Raw genomic sequence first — 13,393 nt, 5'->3', positions numbered from 1 at the left:
CAGTGTATCCATATACATAAAATAAATCAGAAAGAAAGAAAGAAAGAAAGAAAGAAAGAAAGAAAGAAAGAAAGAAAGAAAGAAAGAAAGGAAAGGAGGAAGGAAGGAAGAAAAGAGCTGTAATCTGGCAGATGTAGAAATGGGACAGTTGCTGGTCAGCCACGCTTAGGGCCAAGTCACCACAAGCCCAGGACCCGGGCTTGGACAGGAAGTCTAGAGGACAAGGAGGTGTACCCTCCTGTACTCTAGCTTGGCTCTCTCTTCCTACCCACTGTCCTTCCAGTTACAAGTGACCTTTCCTCCAGATCCCAGGGCCCAGGCCCGCCCTGGCCAGCAGCAGCCGGGATTGGTCTGAGCCAGGGGAGGTGTGTCCAGATTCCCATAGCTCTGCTGATGAGCAGCAGGTGGAGTTCCAAGACAGCCAGGGGCCTCCAGTCAGTGACAGGAGCTCTGTCCTCCAGGCATGGAGCTGGCCCCCTTTGATCCCCAGCCCTGGGGCCACACAAGGGTGCAGACTGCCTAGACACAACCACCTACAGCCTGTGCCATGACGCTGACCCAGGCACAGATGGCCCCTGCCACAGATTCGAGGGAGATGGTGTCCCCGGCTGTGGACCTGGTGCTGGGTGCCTCAGCCTGCTGCCTGGCCTGTGTATTCACCAATCCCCTGGAAGTGGTAAAGACCCGTCTACAACTGCAGGGGGAACTGCAGGCCCCAGGCACCTACCCACGGCCCTACCGGGGCTTTGTGTCTTCTGTTACGGCTGTTGCCCGGGCAGATGGGCTGTGGGGCCTGCAGAAGGGGCTGGCCGCTGGCCTTCTCTACCAGGGCCTCATGAATGGTGTCCGTTTCTACTGCTACAGCCTGGCATGCCAGGCTGGCCTCACCCAGCAACCGGGCGGCACTGTGGTCGCAGGTGCTGTGGCCGGGGCATTGGGAGCCTTTGTGGGGAGTCCTGCTTACCTGGTAAGTGTCTTCTCCTTCCTTTATGACTCCATGACCAATGTGACCGGTGGACTTTGTGGCTTTGGGTTGGGCAGGACGGTTTGGGAGGGGACTGTCCGCTGGGAATATCTGGCTCAGACCTGGAATCTGCCCTCGCTCTGACCCTTGCTTCTTCAGGGGCCGTGCCCACTGGTGTTAGCCGGGAGAGAGGGCAGGTGATAAAGAAGGCAGATTCGAGTCCTTGCTTGCCCGTGGTCACACCTAAGGAGCCCGGCGTACGGGAAGAATAAAAGCTGACACAAAGCATAAGTCTGTGGTGTCCTGGTCTAGGCACCAAACAATTACTCTGTCCTTGAGAGTAGCTGCAGAGTCCCCAAAGATCTTCTTAGGAAACCTGAGTCACTGAGATGCATGCCCAGGCCTCAGGATGTGGCTCCATTGGTATTGTGCTTACCTACTGTGTACTAAGCCCCAGGTTTGTTCCCAAGCACAGCATAAGCCAGGCATGGCACTGCCTGCCTACCCATAATCCCAGCATCTGAGAGGTGGAGGCAGGAAAAATCAGAATTAAGGTTACCGTCACAAGACTCATTTGGGGCCAGCCTGGGGTACAGGAGGCAATGTCTCAATTTTTTTTTAATTTATTTATTTATTATATATAAGTACACTGTAGCTGTCTTCAGACACACCAGAAGAGGGCATCAGATCTCTTTACAGATGGTTGTGAGCTACCATGTGGTTGCTGGGAATTGAACTCATGACCTCTGGAAGAGCAGTCGGGTGCTCTTAACCGCTGAGCCATCTCTCCAGCCCCAGTGTCTCAAATTTTAAGACCCATTTTATTGGGGTTGGGGATTTAGCTCAGTGGTAGAGGGCTTGCCTAGCAAGCACAAAGCCCTGGGTTCGATCCCCAGCTCCGAAAAAAAAAAAAAAAAAAAAAAAGGAAGACCCATTTTATTTATTTCATGTATGTGAGTACACTGTCACTGTCTTCATGCACACCAAAAGGGGTCATCAGATCCCATTACAGATGGTTGTGAGCCACCATGTGATTGCCAAGAATTGAACTCAGGACCTCAGGAAGAACAGGCAGTGCTCTTAACCGCTGAGCCATCTCTCCAGCCCCCAAATTTTAAAATAATAAAAGTGAACTCTGGCCAACCAAGACTGTCTCTCTGAGCTTCCGATGTGGGGTCAGGAATTCCATGCAGGAGAGGGGCTCAAACATGTTTGGTTCCAAGGCTCTATCCCAGAGCTCCCTTCTGCTCTGTACTCGCAGGTCAAGACACAGCTGCAGGCCCAGACAGGGGCTGCTGTGGCCGTGGGACATCAGCACCAACATCAGGTAAGACACCTTCCCCAGAACCTGGGGCTCCTGGCTGTGCAGGCACTGAGGCTGTCTAGCGAATCATACCATCATCTTCCCACAGGGTGTCCTGAGTGCCCTGGAGACCATCTGGCGCCAACAGGGCATGCTGGGGCTGTGGCGGGGTGTGGGTGCGGCTGTGCCCCGAGTCACAGTGGGTTCAGCTGCCCAGCTGGCCACCTTTACCTCTGCCAAGGCATGGGTACAGGATCAACAGGTAAGGGGCTGGGAATCCCGACACAGAGGGAGTGGGAAGTTCCCTGCCTCCTTCACACAGGGTTGGTGACAGATGGGGCCCCAAACAAAACCTAGTCTTGCGGAACATGGCTGGTGAGACACACTTACATTCCTAACACTTAGTATGCTGAGGCAGGGGGTCAAGAAGCTTTAGTGGTCCTCGGTTACATAGAATTTAAAGCAGGCCCAAGCTACCTACGGGAAAAAGAGAAAAAGAAAGACGGGGGAGGGCGGAGGGGGATGGGAAAGGACAAAAGGAGGGAGAGGTAAAGAGGGAGAAGAGAAGGAAGGAGAGAGGGGGTTTCAGCTAGGGACAGCGATCCTCACCTGTGATCTCCAAACTTAGCCGGTGGAGGCAGGAGGATTGCAAGTTGGGGAACAGCCCGCTGCATAGCAAAACCTGTCTCGACAGAGAGAATGTGCGTGCTTGAGGACGAGAGAGAAAATAAAGTTGTTGGCTTTGCCATTATAACTGTGGTCTAGCCTTTGTGTCCAACAGGAGTTTGTGGGGGTCATCAGTGAACCCTAACATCATGGAGGAATGCAGGGTTGGCACTGAGAGTTGGAAATGGCTGGAGAGGTCTGATTTGTTCGCACGCCCCAGTCCTCCCAGCCCTTGTGGGCTTGGGGCAGGGAGGAGAGCACAGCAGGGGTGAGTAAAGGCAGTGGACAGGGTCAACAGCTTGCACCATCCCCACAGTGGTTTCTGGAGGACAGCTGGCTGGCGACCCTGGCTGGAGGCATGATCAGCAGTATAGCCGTGGTCGCAGTCATGGCTCCCTTCGATGTCGTCAGCACCCGGCTCTACAATCAGCCGGTGGACAGAGCCGGCAGGGTGAGCAGGGGACAAGGGGAACAGGAGATGTGGGGACATGGGACACACACACACACACACACACACACACACACACACACACACATACAGAGAGCCACCAGGGGGACACGCACCATAATTCACAACACATTAACAGGCAAGTCCCAAGCCCTTTGACTGGGTTTTATTCTGTTTCCCAATGAGGAAATCAACTCAGATTCAGTGACCTGGCTGTGGTCGCCCAGATGATCAGTAGAAAGGACGGGATTGGAGTCGAGGCCTTCCTGTTGTAACGCCAACAGGAAGTGTGAGGACAAAGGTGTGCACTGATATCCAAGTCATACCCTTGAAGGAGGCCCTCCGCCTGCAGGCAGCGGTTCTTTTGATCAGCATCACAGTCTACATAATTATCCAGACAGGAACACATGCTGCTTCTGACACCACTAGACAACCTTGGCTGTGTCATCTGGGGCCCTCAACTCTCCCCACGTTTATCCCCAGGGCCAGCTGTACGGGGGCCTCACCGATTGCCTGGTGAAGACCTGCCAACAGGAGGGACCCCTGGCGCTCTACAAGGGCGTAGGCCCTGCCTATCTGCGCTTGGGCCCCCACACCATCCTCAGCATGTTCTTCTGGGATGAGCTACGGAAACTGGCCTTGAGGGCCCAGCACCCGGGCACCTAAACTTGTCCCTCACGCCCGCGGCAAGCCTGACATCTGGTGGAAGTGATGACCAGTAGGACTGACTGGCCAGAGCCAGCTTGAGTCAGGCCCTGGAGAGCACAGAGGCCACTGCATGTGAGGAGACCCATGGTTGTGCCACGAGGGAGTCCTTGGTGTCCCCAGAGTCTGGTGGGCCAAGGCCAGTTATCAAACCAAGTTCTGATGCCCTGACGGCTTATCAAAAAGAAAACCTGTTTTCCTACCTTCTGAACCGGAAGCCCAAGGTGGTGTTGGCAGTGTTAGCGTCTCTCTTTCCTTTTCTTTCAGTTATTTGTGGTGTGGTGGTGGAGCCAGGGCCTAGGCATGTCAGTCACATGATCTGCCAGTGGTCTACACCCCCAGCCCAAGGCTGATTTCTTGAGGCCTCCTCTCTCCTTGACTTTAAAATAAGCAGTTTCCTCCGGTCTTCTCTGACTCAGAGTCAAATCAGCCTTCCTTAGGCTGGGGGCATAGATCAGTCTGCAGACTGCCCACCCGCTGCCCATCCGCTGCTCTCGAGGTTCTGGGTTCCATCCCCAGCACCGAAGGAACTGGGCATGATGGCACATGCTTGTCATCTCGGCCCTGGGGAAGTAGAGGCAGGAGGATCGAGTTCAAAATCATCCTCAGCTCCATGGTGAGTTTGAGGTCAGCCTGGATTCCACGAGAGCCAGAGAGGGAAGAGAGGGAGTTAGGGAGGGAGAGAGGAGACAGGGAGACAGAAGGACCCTGTTATGTTGGCTAAGACCCACACAGCAACTGCATATTACAGAGGAAGCTACCAGGGTCTCCTCTCTGCAGTCACCTCCTGAGGGACTGGATTAGGGCTTCAGTCTTGGAGTTTAGGCTTCCTGTTTGTGTACATCCAGAGCAGCTCAGGCCTAGAGAAGAGGGTGCCTGTCCACGTGGGTCCCAGGGCAGAGCCATTGCAGGGCCAACGACAGCCTCTGGACCCTCTCTCCAGTCTGCAGCCGCACTCCACCACAGGTACAGGTGTGTACGGCACCCGGTAGCCTTTCCACTGTGGAAGCGGACACACCTACTCTTTCTTGGTCAGGCAGCTTCAACCACCTTCCCCAACCACATCCTAAGTGGGAAAAACTACTCCGGATGGACACTCCAATAAAGTTTTATAGTTTGTATACTTTCGCGACTCCCCTCTGCTTCCCTGTCCCTACCTCCCTCACCCCAAACCCTCCCCTCTCAAGTTCTTTATAGAAAGGACCCAGAAAGCAGTGCCCACCTGCCCAGGCGAGGCCTGCCACCTAGTGGACGCAAGGGGAACAGCACGACCCCGAGACAGCGCTCAACCTGAGTCTTTTTTTTTTTTTTTTTTTTCGGAGCTGGGGATCAACCTGAGTCTTAAGGGGATTCCAAACCCTTCTTTCCCTGTGCCCTACAGAAGCTGAACTACTGATTTTCAAAAGCCTGGAGAGACAGAGCCCAAAGAGTCTTAGCATTGTGGGGAGCCCTCCTGCTTTGGGAACTTGAGAGAGCCAACTCCCACTTCAGGTTGAGTGGGAGCCACACCTGAGAGGGGAAGGCCAGGTGAGCTGGCAGAGGAGGGACTTCCGGAAAGCAAGATGGCCTTGAAGTCTAGCGGGGACAGACCAGAACCAGAACCAGGCAGACCTAAATGGAAAGCCACCAGCAGCTGCCGGTTGACAGCGAGGCTGAATCCTGCAGCCTGGAAGATCTGAGGCGGCTGGCTCTCCTGCCCCGCCCCCAGGCCTTTGACCCTTTCCTAGTCCCTCCCCTGTCCTCTTGAGACACCTTTGACCGGTGATATCATTGGGTCTGTCCCAGCGCAGACCCGGCCTGAGGCTGAGGCTGGATTCCTGGAGGCTGCCATGTTTTCCCTGCCTTCCCTCTCCTCCTGGCTCCCCAACTTCCCTTCCTTTGAGTGGGGTTCCAGTCTCTTCGACAGCCTCCTGCAAGGTGAGCACCTCCGGGATGCACACCTGGGCTCCTCCCTCGGGTGGGCGGAGTGCAAGGTGGACCCCATCATCCACGTGGGGGCCTCGGCTCCCGGCTGGCCCCTGCGCTCACTCTGCCTCCTCCCCGACCACCCTAACGCCCCCTCTCACCCTCTCCTTTGTCTGGCTCAGGCCTGATCGGGGCCCTTGGAGTCTCGGTTCTCAACAATCTCCTGAAAGTTTACTTCTTCGTGGCCTGTGTCAAGTGAGTGCCCACGTCGGTCCCACCAGCAGAGTCTGGTCTCTCTTAGAGAGGGCTGAGAGTGGAGCTGGAGCCCTGGCAACCCTCCCAGGACAGGACCCGGTGACCCTGGCTCTTAGCCCGCACCCATTCTGCCCCCACAGTGACCCCCAGCGGCAGCCCCAAATGCAGCGGCTGCGAGCGCAATGGGCCTCCTTGGAGATTGTGCATCTGGCCGGTCTGGCTCTGTTCCTGACCGTGATAAGGGCCAGGGTAGCCGCCCTCGTGGTCTTGGAGTTCTCCCTCCGGGCTGTGTCCACATTGCTGTCCCTGGGCAAGGTGAGACTACATCGTGGGGCCACTCTGGCCACTTTCATCCTCTGGATCGGGAAGTAGAGCCTAGTGATCACCCCCCCACCCACCCCCAAATTGCAGTTTGTGACCTGGCAGCAGGCACCTGCCCCTCCTACCCCCGCCAAGTAAATGTCAGTTCTTTGAGCTGGGAATGCGGTTCAGTTTGAGAGTGCTTGCCTTAGGGGTTGGGAATTTAGCTCAGTGGGTTCGGTTCCCAGCTCTGGAGAGAGAGAGAGAGAGAGAGAGAGAGAGAGAGAGAGAGAGAGAGAGAGAGAGAGAGAGAGAGAGAGAGAGAGAGCGCTTGCCTAGCATGCACAAAGCCCTGGATTTGATCCCCTGCACTGTATAAACCCAGGCATGGTGACGACTCATGCCAGAAGGATGAGAAGTTAAGGGTCATCCTTGAGTATTGGGTTTGAGGCCAGCTTGGAACACATGAGATTTAAAAAAAAAAAAAAAAGGGAAGGTCAAAAAAAAAAAAAAAAAAAAGGGAAGGTCTTGTATTTGAGCTTTTAGCACAGCCCTGGCTAAGACTCCTCAAGGGCTTTGGCCCATCTTGTCCTGACAGCTCTAGTGATTTGGGGTCTTCTTGGTTCTCCACAAGTGGGGCAACTGAGGCTCAAAGGAGCATACTGTTTGTCGGTTTGTCTGTGAAGTCGGGTCTTCAAGGCCCAGAACCTTCACCCTCCAGCCAATCGGATGAGCAAGAAAAACCACCCTTCCGGTGCGGGCTCCGGCAATGTGCAGTCTAGCCTGTGCTCCCTTCCCCTGCAGGGCTCCAGGGACAAGGAGCGGCTCCAGCTCTTCCTGGTGTGTCAGTTCTCCCTGGGCTGTGGGCTAAGCTGTGGCCTGAGCTTCCTACAGGAAGGTGCCCCACACCGCTCCCTAAACCTACTGCTGAGCCTAGGGCTGGCCGCACTCCTCAGCCTGGGCGCCCGGCGCTTAAACCGTCACACCTGCAACCTCTATGAGTTACACAGCAGCCAGCGCTACTGTGGGGTCTGCTTGGGTCTGCTGGCCAGCCAGCACGGCCTGCCCAGGTTCCTGGGCCGCGCTCTGGCGGTGGCCTTTGCTGTGAGTGATCTAGCAGCTGTGGCCCTCATCAACAAGGACTTCCTGAACACGTCAGAGGCCGTGCGGTTCTGGACTCCGCTCACCATCTGCTACACGCTGCTGGTCATCTACATGCAGGGTGAGAGCCCCGGGGCTGAGGTCCCCTCCATTGGCCACACATCCCAGCCACCCAGTCCAGGGACAGGACTTTACTGTAGGCTCCTCAGATGTCATATAGGAGCCCTAAAGACCCGGCACCTGGGTTTGTCTTCAGGACTAGGTGAGGTGAGAGGGATTGTGGGCCAAAGCACAGAGGCATGTGCGGTTCAGGGTTGTTCCCTCAAGGACCCCTGGGATTAGGGTCAAGGATGGTCAAGTTCAGAAAGGCCTGTCCCAGAGCCTTGGCCAACCAAGCTGGGCAGGGTTCTAAGCAGGAGGGTGTGGCTGGTCAGATCTGGCCTCTGGAAAGAGCCCCCTGGCCGCAGAATGGGCATCAGTTGGAAGTGGCAGAGCAGGGAAAGGTAGCCCAAGGGGTAGGAACAGCAGGTGTGAAGACCCTGAGGTGGGAATAAGCTTAGCAGGCTCCGTGTTCGAGATGAGAAGCCAGGTCAGCCGTCATTCAAAGGGGAACTCGGGTTAGATGGGGATAGGGACAAGGAGTCAGGTCTGACCATGGAAGACAAGGCTTCCACTAGAGTTCTTCTCTAAAAGCCATAGGAAGTCCTGGGAACGTTCTAGGCCGAGGGGCGATGGCATCTTATTGCCGAGTTTTAGGTTGCTTTAGACAGTCAGTGGAGCTTGGTCGGGAGAGAAACTCAGGAGCCCCCGTTGAGTGAGCTTCGGCGAGAGGAGAAGGTGGGACAAGAGAGAGACTCGCAGAAGTGGGCTGGGCTGTGGGTGCTTCAGACCGACAGGCAGAAAGGGGGAGAACCTTAGATTCTTGCCATCGACTGACAGGGCTCTGCTCATCCAGGGGGAGGCTTAAGGTTGGGCAAGAAATCCTGCAGGTGCCCAGAGAAGGAAGCAGGGAGGCAAGAAGGCAGTCAGGGAGGGGTTGGGGATTTAGCGGTAGAGCACTTGCCTAGCAAGCGCAAGGCCCTGGGTTCGGTCCCCAGCTCCGAAAAAAAAAAAAAAAAAAAAATGAAAAGAAAAAAAAAGAAGGCAGTCAGGGAAGCTGGTACAACCCCTGGGGAAAGCAGATGAAAACTGGAACAGGCTGGCCCCGGCTGACCTCCAGAAGGTGCCAGCCTGGGTAGTGACAGCTACATTCCACAGAGGAGCAGCAGCACCGCTTCAGCCTACAGGGCCAGGTCCAGACGGTTCTGGTGCGCATGGCTGGCCTCTTTGTTCTGTTGATGACGGTGGGCCTCTGGCTGGACCTCCTGGGTATCTTTGTCTCCCTTTTGGGTGAGCTATGGTGCTTAGCAGGTATTCGCGTCTTAATCGACCTCTGCCAGATACAGGTAGGTACCTTTAGGGACCCCCAGCCTCCCACTCCGTCCCCAAGGTTTCCAGCAACCCCCAGAGACCTAATTTTGATAAGAGTTGGGAGGGCAAGGGACCCGGTTGTCATTAAGGAGTGGGGAGCTGGGTGCCAGGGACCACTCCGGCTGGCATCCTGGGAGGGTCCCAGAGGGTAGGAAGGTCCTGATGATAGTAGACCTGAGACTGGACTAAGGGGATGTGTCCCTTCTGACCCTCCCCCAGGGCTTTCCACCCCAGAGGCCTACAGTAACAGTAGCAGTAACAGCAGAAGGAGAATCAAGATGGACAGGTCCATCCGAGCCCCAGCCTTCCACACCTGCCCCAGCCAGAAGAGCGGTCCCCTCCTGACTTGCTCTGAGGAGGATGTGAAGTCAGTTTCAGGCCTACATGGGCTAACCACAGCAAGGTCTTGACCACAAGATGTGGCCTGAAGGCCGAGTGGCAGAGCTGGTCCCCACCTAGACTTTTGGGCAGGCCATGGGGGTGGGGTGGGGGCTCTGGAGAAAGGGGGTGACCAGGGCTGGAGAGCTAGAGAGGCCGGGACATGAATCCTTCTGTGTTGAAGATGGGCAGCTTCGCCAGACCCACTTTTCTTGGCCCAGCAAGAAGACAGAGGACAATTGTGACCTCAGAATGACCCCTGCCCTTTGGCCACCCCCCCCCTTGCTCTCAAGAAGACAATAAAGGTGACTTTTCTCAACCTGCCTTGAAGATCAGAGTGACACAGGAAGAAAAAGAGGCTTCCCGAAGCCTGTGGCGTTTTTTGGCAGGGTTCTAGGATATGAGCCCTGCCCTGAGTTTCCTGGTGCACAAGGGACACAGGCTGAAGTTACCAGATTCTTGTGCCCCAGGATGAAGAACATGGAATGTTCTAATTGAGGATTTGAGTGTCATCCCTACATGAGGGCATCCTTGTCCTCGTGGATCCTTGGCTGACACGGTCCACGAGGGCAGTGGGAGCAAAGACATCAAATGTGGGGTTCAGAAGCCCCATGAATACTTACTGAGAAAGACCACACCAGGACCCTGTCAGTAGGCCGATCATCTTTACTTAGGGTGACTGAAGGCTTATAAAGTTTTGGGGGATGGAGGACAGGGACATCCAGGATGGACAAAGGTCATTGGCTGGGATTTTAGGGCCCCTGGAAGGCCTCCTTAGCAATGGGGAAGCACTTCAGGAATCTCGGGTGCTGGCTGAACAAGTTTTGTCAGGAGAAAGGAAACTGACAGTCCTTGGGTAAGTGTTGGGGGCTTAGAATACCCCAGTCAAGGTCAGAGGAAGAGAAACTCTGTTAACAAAGGGAGTCCCCCATTGTGTGCCAGACCCCAGAAGGTTATCCAGTCAGTGATAGACTTTGACCTTGATTAGCAGTTTTCCCCGAATCCCAGATCAGGCATCTCACAACTGTCTATAGGGGTTTCTACAAGATTCGATGCCCCTGGCCTCCTTGGACACTTGTCTTCATGGTCACAGATGCATACATAGAATTCAAAATTAAAACAAGTATAGTATAGACAGCTTATTAAGAAAAGAGAGGGCTGGGGATTTAGCTCAGTGGTAGAGCGCTTACCTAGGAAGCGCAAGGCCCTGGGTTCGGTCCCCAGCTCCGGAAAAAAAAAAAAAAAAAAAAAAGAACCACAAAAAGAAAAGAGAGGGGGGTTAGGGATTTAATTCAGTGGTAGAGCGCTTGCCTAGCAAGCGCAAGATCCTGGGTTTGGTCCTCAGCTCCAAAAAGAAAAAAAGAAAAAGAAAAAAAGAGAGGGGCTGAAGAGATGGCTCAGTGGTTAAGAGCACTGTCTGCTCTTCCAGAGGACCTGAGTTCAAATCCCATTACAGATGGTTGGGAGCCACCATGTGGTTGCTGGGAATTGAACTCAGGACTTCTGGAAGAGCAGACAGTGCTCTTAACCGCTGAACCATGCCTCCAGCCCAAGAACTCTTTACATAATAAATACATAAATCTTAAAAAAAAAAACAATTGGGACAGGGACACTCAGTGTCTGGACATGCCGACTCCCATGTGATTTTGGGAGCCAAATTAAGCCAAAGCATTAGAACCAATGCCCAACAGCATGGCTCATGACCATTGCAGACCACCGTCTCAGCTGTCTTCTCTCACGTTGCACAAACATGCTCTTGGTTATGTGTGACCCAGATGGGAAAGGGCTCCCAGTCATCTGGCTTCTTAAGCTTGCTGCTCCAGGGGTTGGGGATTTAGCTCAGTGGTAGAGCGCTTGCCTAGGAAGCACAAGGCCCTGGGTTCGGTCCCCAGCTCCAAAAAAAAGAACCAAAAAAAAAAAGCTTGCTGCTCCAGTCTCTACTGTGGGATGCGGTACGGAGTTGCCAGACGGAGGTGGCCAAGGAGGTGAGGTAGAGTGGCAGAGACCTGGTGCACACCTGCTACTAAGATACCCTGTCGGGGGCTGGAGAGGTGGCTCAGTGGTTAAGAGCACTGACTGCTCTTCCAGAGGTCCTGAGTTCAAATCCCAGCAACCACATGGTGGCTCACAACCATCTGTAATGTGATCTGATGCCCTCTTCTGGTGTGTCTGAAGACAGCTACAGTGTGCTCATGTACATAAAATAAATAAATCTTAAAAAAAAAAAAAGATATCCTGTCACGTGCATGTCAGGCTGGAACTGCTCCTGAGTCCCCAGCCCCTGATCCTAACTTATTCAGGACAATGAGAGACCTCACTTCAGATCTGTTCAGGGCCAAGATCAGGAACAGAAAGGGCTGGGTACCCACTTCATCTATCTTGTGTGTGACTATGGACAGGCCATTGCCCCTCTCTCAGCTCATCTAAAGAATTACTAAAGCGTTACTAGTGTTTTAATCCCGGTACTCGGGAGGCAGAGGCAAGAGATCTGTGTGAGTTCAAGGCCAGTCTGATCTATAGAGCAAGTTCCAGGACAAGCAGGGCTACACAGAGAAGCTCGTATTCACAGAGGAATGAATGAATGAATGAATGAATGAATGAATGAATGAATGAATGAAAAGAATTAACTACCACTAGAAGTGATGGTTCATGCTTGTAATCCTAGCACTGGGAAACAGGAACAGGCAGATCTCTTGTGAGTCCAAGGCCAACCTGGCTCACATAGCAAACCCCAGGCCAGCCACAGTCACACAGTGAGACCCTATCTGTCGGTGCGGGCTAAAAAAAAAATCAATCAATCAATCAATCAATCAATTAACACCATATGTTGAGTGCTTACCAAGTATTCAAGTACCAAACACTTTTTAATCTGTTTTGACCCTCTGATTCCCCTCACCCCTTCCTTTCCTGATTCTCTGCTTTGTCTCTGACATGGGATCTCACTATGGCTGGTCTGAACTCACTATGTAGACCAGGCTGGACTCAAATTCACAGAGATCTGTCTGCCTCTAACCCCTGACTACAGTAGGACACCATGTCCAGATGTCTGATGTTTTTGAAATGGTCTGGGTATGTAGCCCAGGCTGGCCTTGAACTCATGGCCATGAACTCCTTTCGCCTCGACCTCCCAGTTGCTGACATTGTAGGTAGGCACCACTATGCCCTAGTCCTGGAGGTTACATGCAATGCTTCAGTGATTCAGGACACACAAAACTTGAAGAGTGTGTGTGTGTGTGTGTGTGTGTGTGTGTGTGTGTGTGTGTGAGAGAGAGAGAGAGAGAGAGAGAGAGAGAGAGAGAGAGAGAGAGAGAGAGAGAGAGAGAGACGGACGGACGGACGGACTGACGGACGGACGGACAGACAGACAGACAGGAAGAGATGGGGGGATATTGTTAGAGGCCAGGAGAGGACGTCAGATCGCCCAGAGCAGGAGTAACAGGCATTTGTGAGGTACTTCACATCGGTGCTGGAAAGCACGCTGCAGTCCTCTGCAAGAGCAGCAAACACCCTGAAACACTGAGCCACCCTTCCAGCTCAGGCAGGAATTGGACACAGGCAGCCTACTCCTCACCCCATTCCAGCCAACAGCTCATAGTTTGCATGCTCCCGCTCCCCTTTTCTGTCTGAACTCTAGGTCCAGGGGGACTAACAGAGCTCCAGAGGAAAAAAAGGCAGCTCCATCCCCAGTGGCTGGTGGCTCTGGAATGTGTCTCTGGCCACCATGTTTCAGGCAGCCAGAGGCTCCCATCTGGTCTTGTCTAGGCCCAGCATTGAGCAGTTTGGTTCTGTGGGGATTTTACTAGGGGAGGCCTACAGAGTGGCCTCCCTGGGGCCATAGAGCTGGCTTGTGTGGAAGTGGCAAGAAGGTGGTGAGGCCTGGAGAAGGCTCTTGAAGACC

The 13,393-nt window shown here is 53.9% G+C and overlaps 2 protein-coding genes and 1 long non-coding RNA gene across 6 annotated transcripts; 2 read left to right on the top strand and 1 right to left on the bottom strand.

Annotated features, from left to right (window-relative positions):
- Window positions 1-442: 442 nt before the first annotated feature.
- Window positions 443-5,213, top strand: Slc25a34 (solute carrier family 25, member 34). The gene is made up of 5 exons (NM_001013936.2): window positions 443-967; window positions 2,226-2,291; window positions 2,377-2,529; window positions 3,250-3,384; window positions 3,865-5,213. Exons 1-5 carry the CDS (start codon window positions 548-550, stop codon window positions 4,045-4,047), a joined length of 957 nt encoding a protein of 318 aa, NP_001013958.2. The 5' UTR covers window positions 443-547; the 3' UTR covers window positions 4,048-5,213.
- Window positions 3,871-9,814, top strand: Tmem82 (transmembrane protein 82). Of its 4 annotated transcripts, none has more exons than XM_087548489.1 (6): window positions 3,871-6,003; window positions 6,174-6,246; window positions 6,387-6,561; window positions 7,351-7,909; window positions 8,905-9,092; window positions 9,337-9,814. In XM_087548489.1, exons 1-6 carry the CDS (start codon window positions 5,916-5,918, stop codon window positions 9,460-9,462), a joined length of 1,209 nt encoding a protein of 402 aa, XP_087404615.1. In that variant the 5' UTR covers window positions 3,871-5,915; the 3' UTR covers window positions 9,463-9,814. The 4 variants fall into 4 exon arrangements, with proteins under 4 accessions (XP_087404615.1, XP_087404617.1, XP_087404616.1 ...); NM_001431160.1 differs by having other exon boundaries at window positions 5,865-6,003; window positions 7,351-7,768; XM_087548491.1 differs by lacking the exon at window positions 6,174-6,246 and having other exon boundaries at window positions 5,592-6,003; window positions 7,351-7,768.
- Window positions 8,549-9,521, bottom strand: LOC134487029 (uncharacterized). The gene is made up of 2 exons (XR_015621298.1): window positions 9,431-9,521; window positions 8,549-9,079 (listed from the first exon to the last, which is right to left on the bottom strand). It is a non-coding gene; the product is annotated as an uncharacterized LOC134487029 (long non-coding RNA).
- Window positions 9,815-13,393: the final 3,579 nt, after the last annotated feature.

Source organism: Rattus norvegicus, chromosome 5, assembly GCF_021556685.1.
Source record: "Rattus norvegicus strain SHRSP/BbbUtx chromosome 5, alternate assembly SHRSP_T2T, whole genome shotgun sequence".
Taxonomy (NCBI): Eukaryota; Metazoa; Chordata; class Mammalia; order Rodentia; family Muridae; genus Rattus; species Rattus norvegicus.
This window is presented reverse-complemented; position numbering and strand designations above follow the sequence as displayed.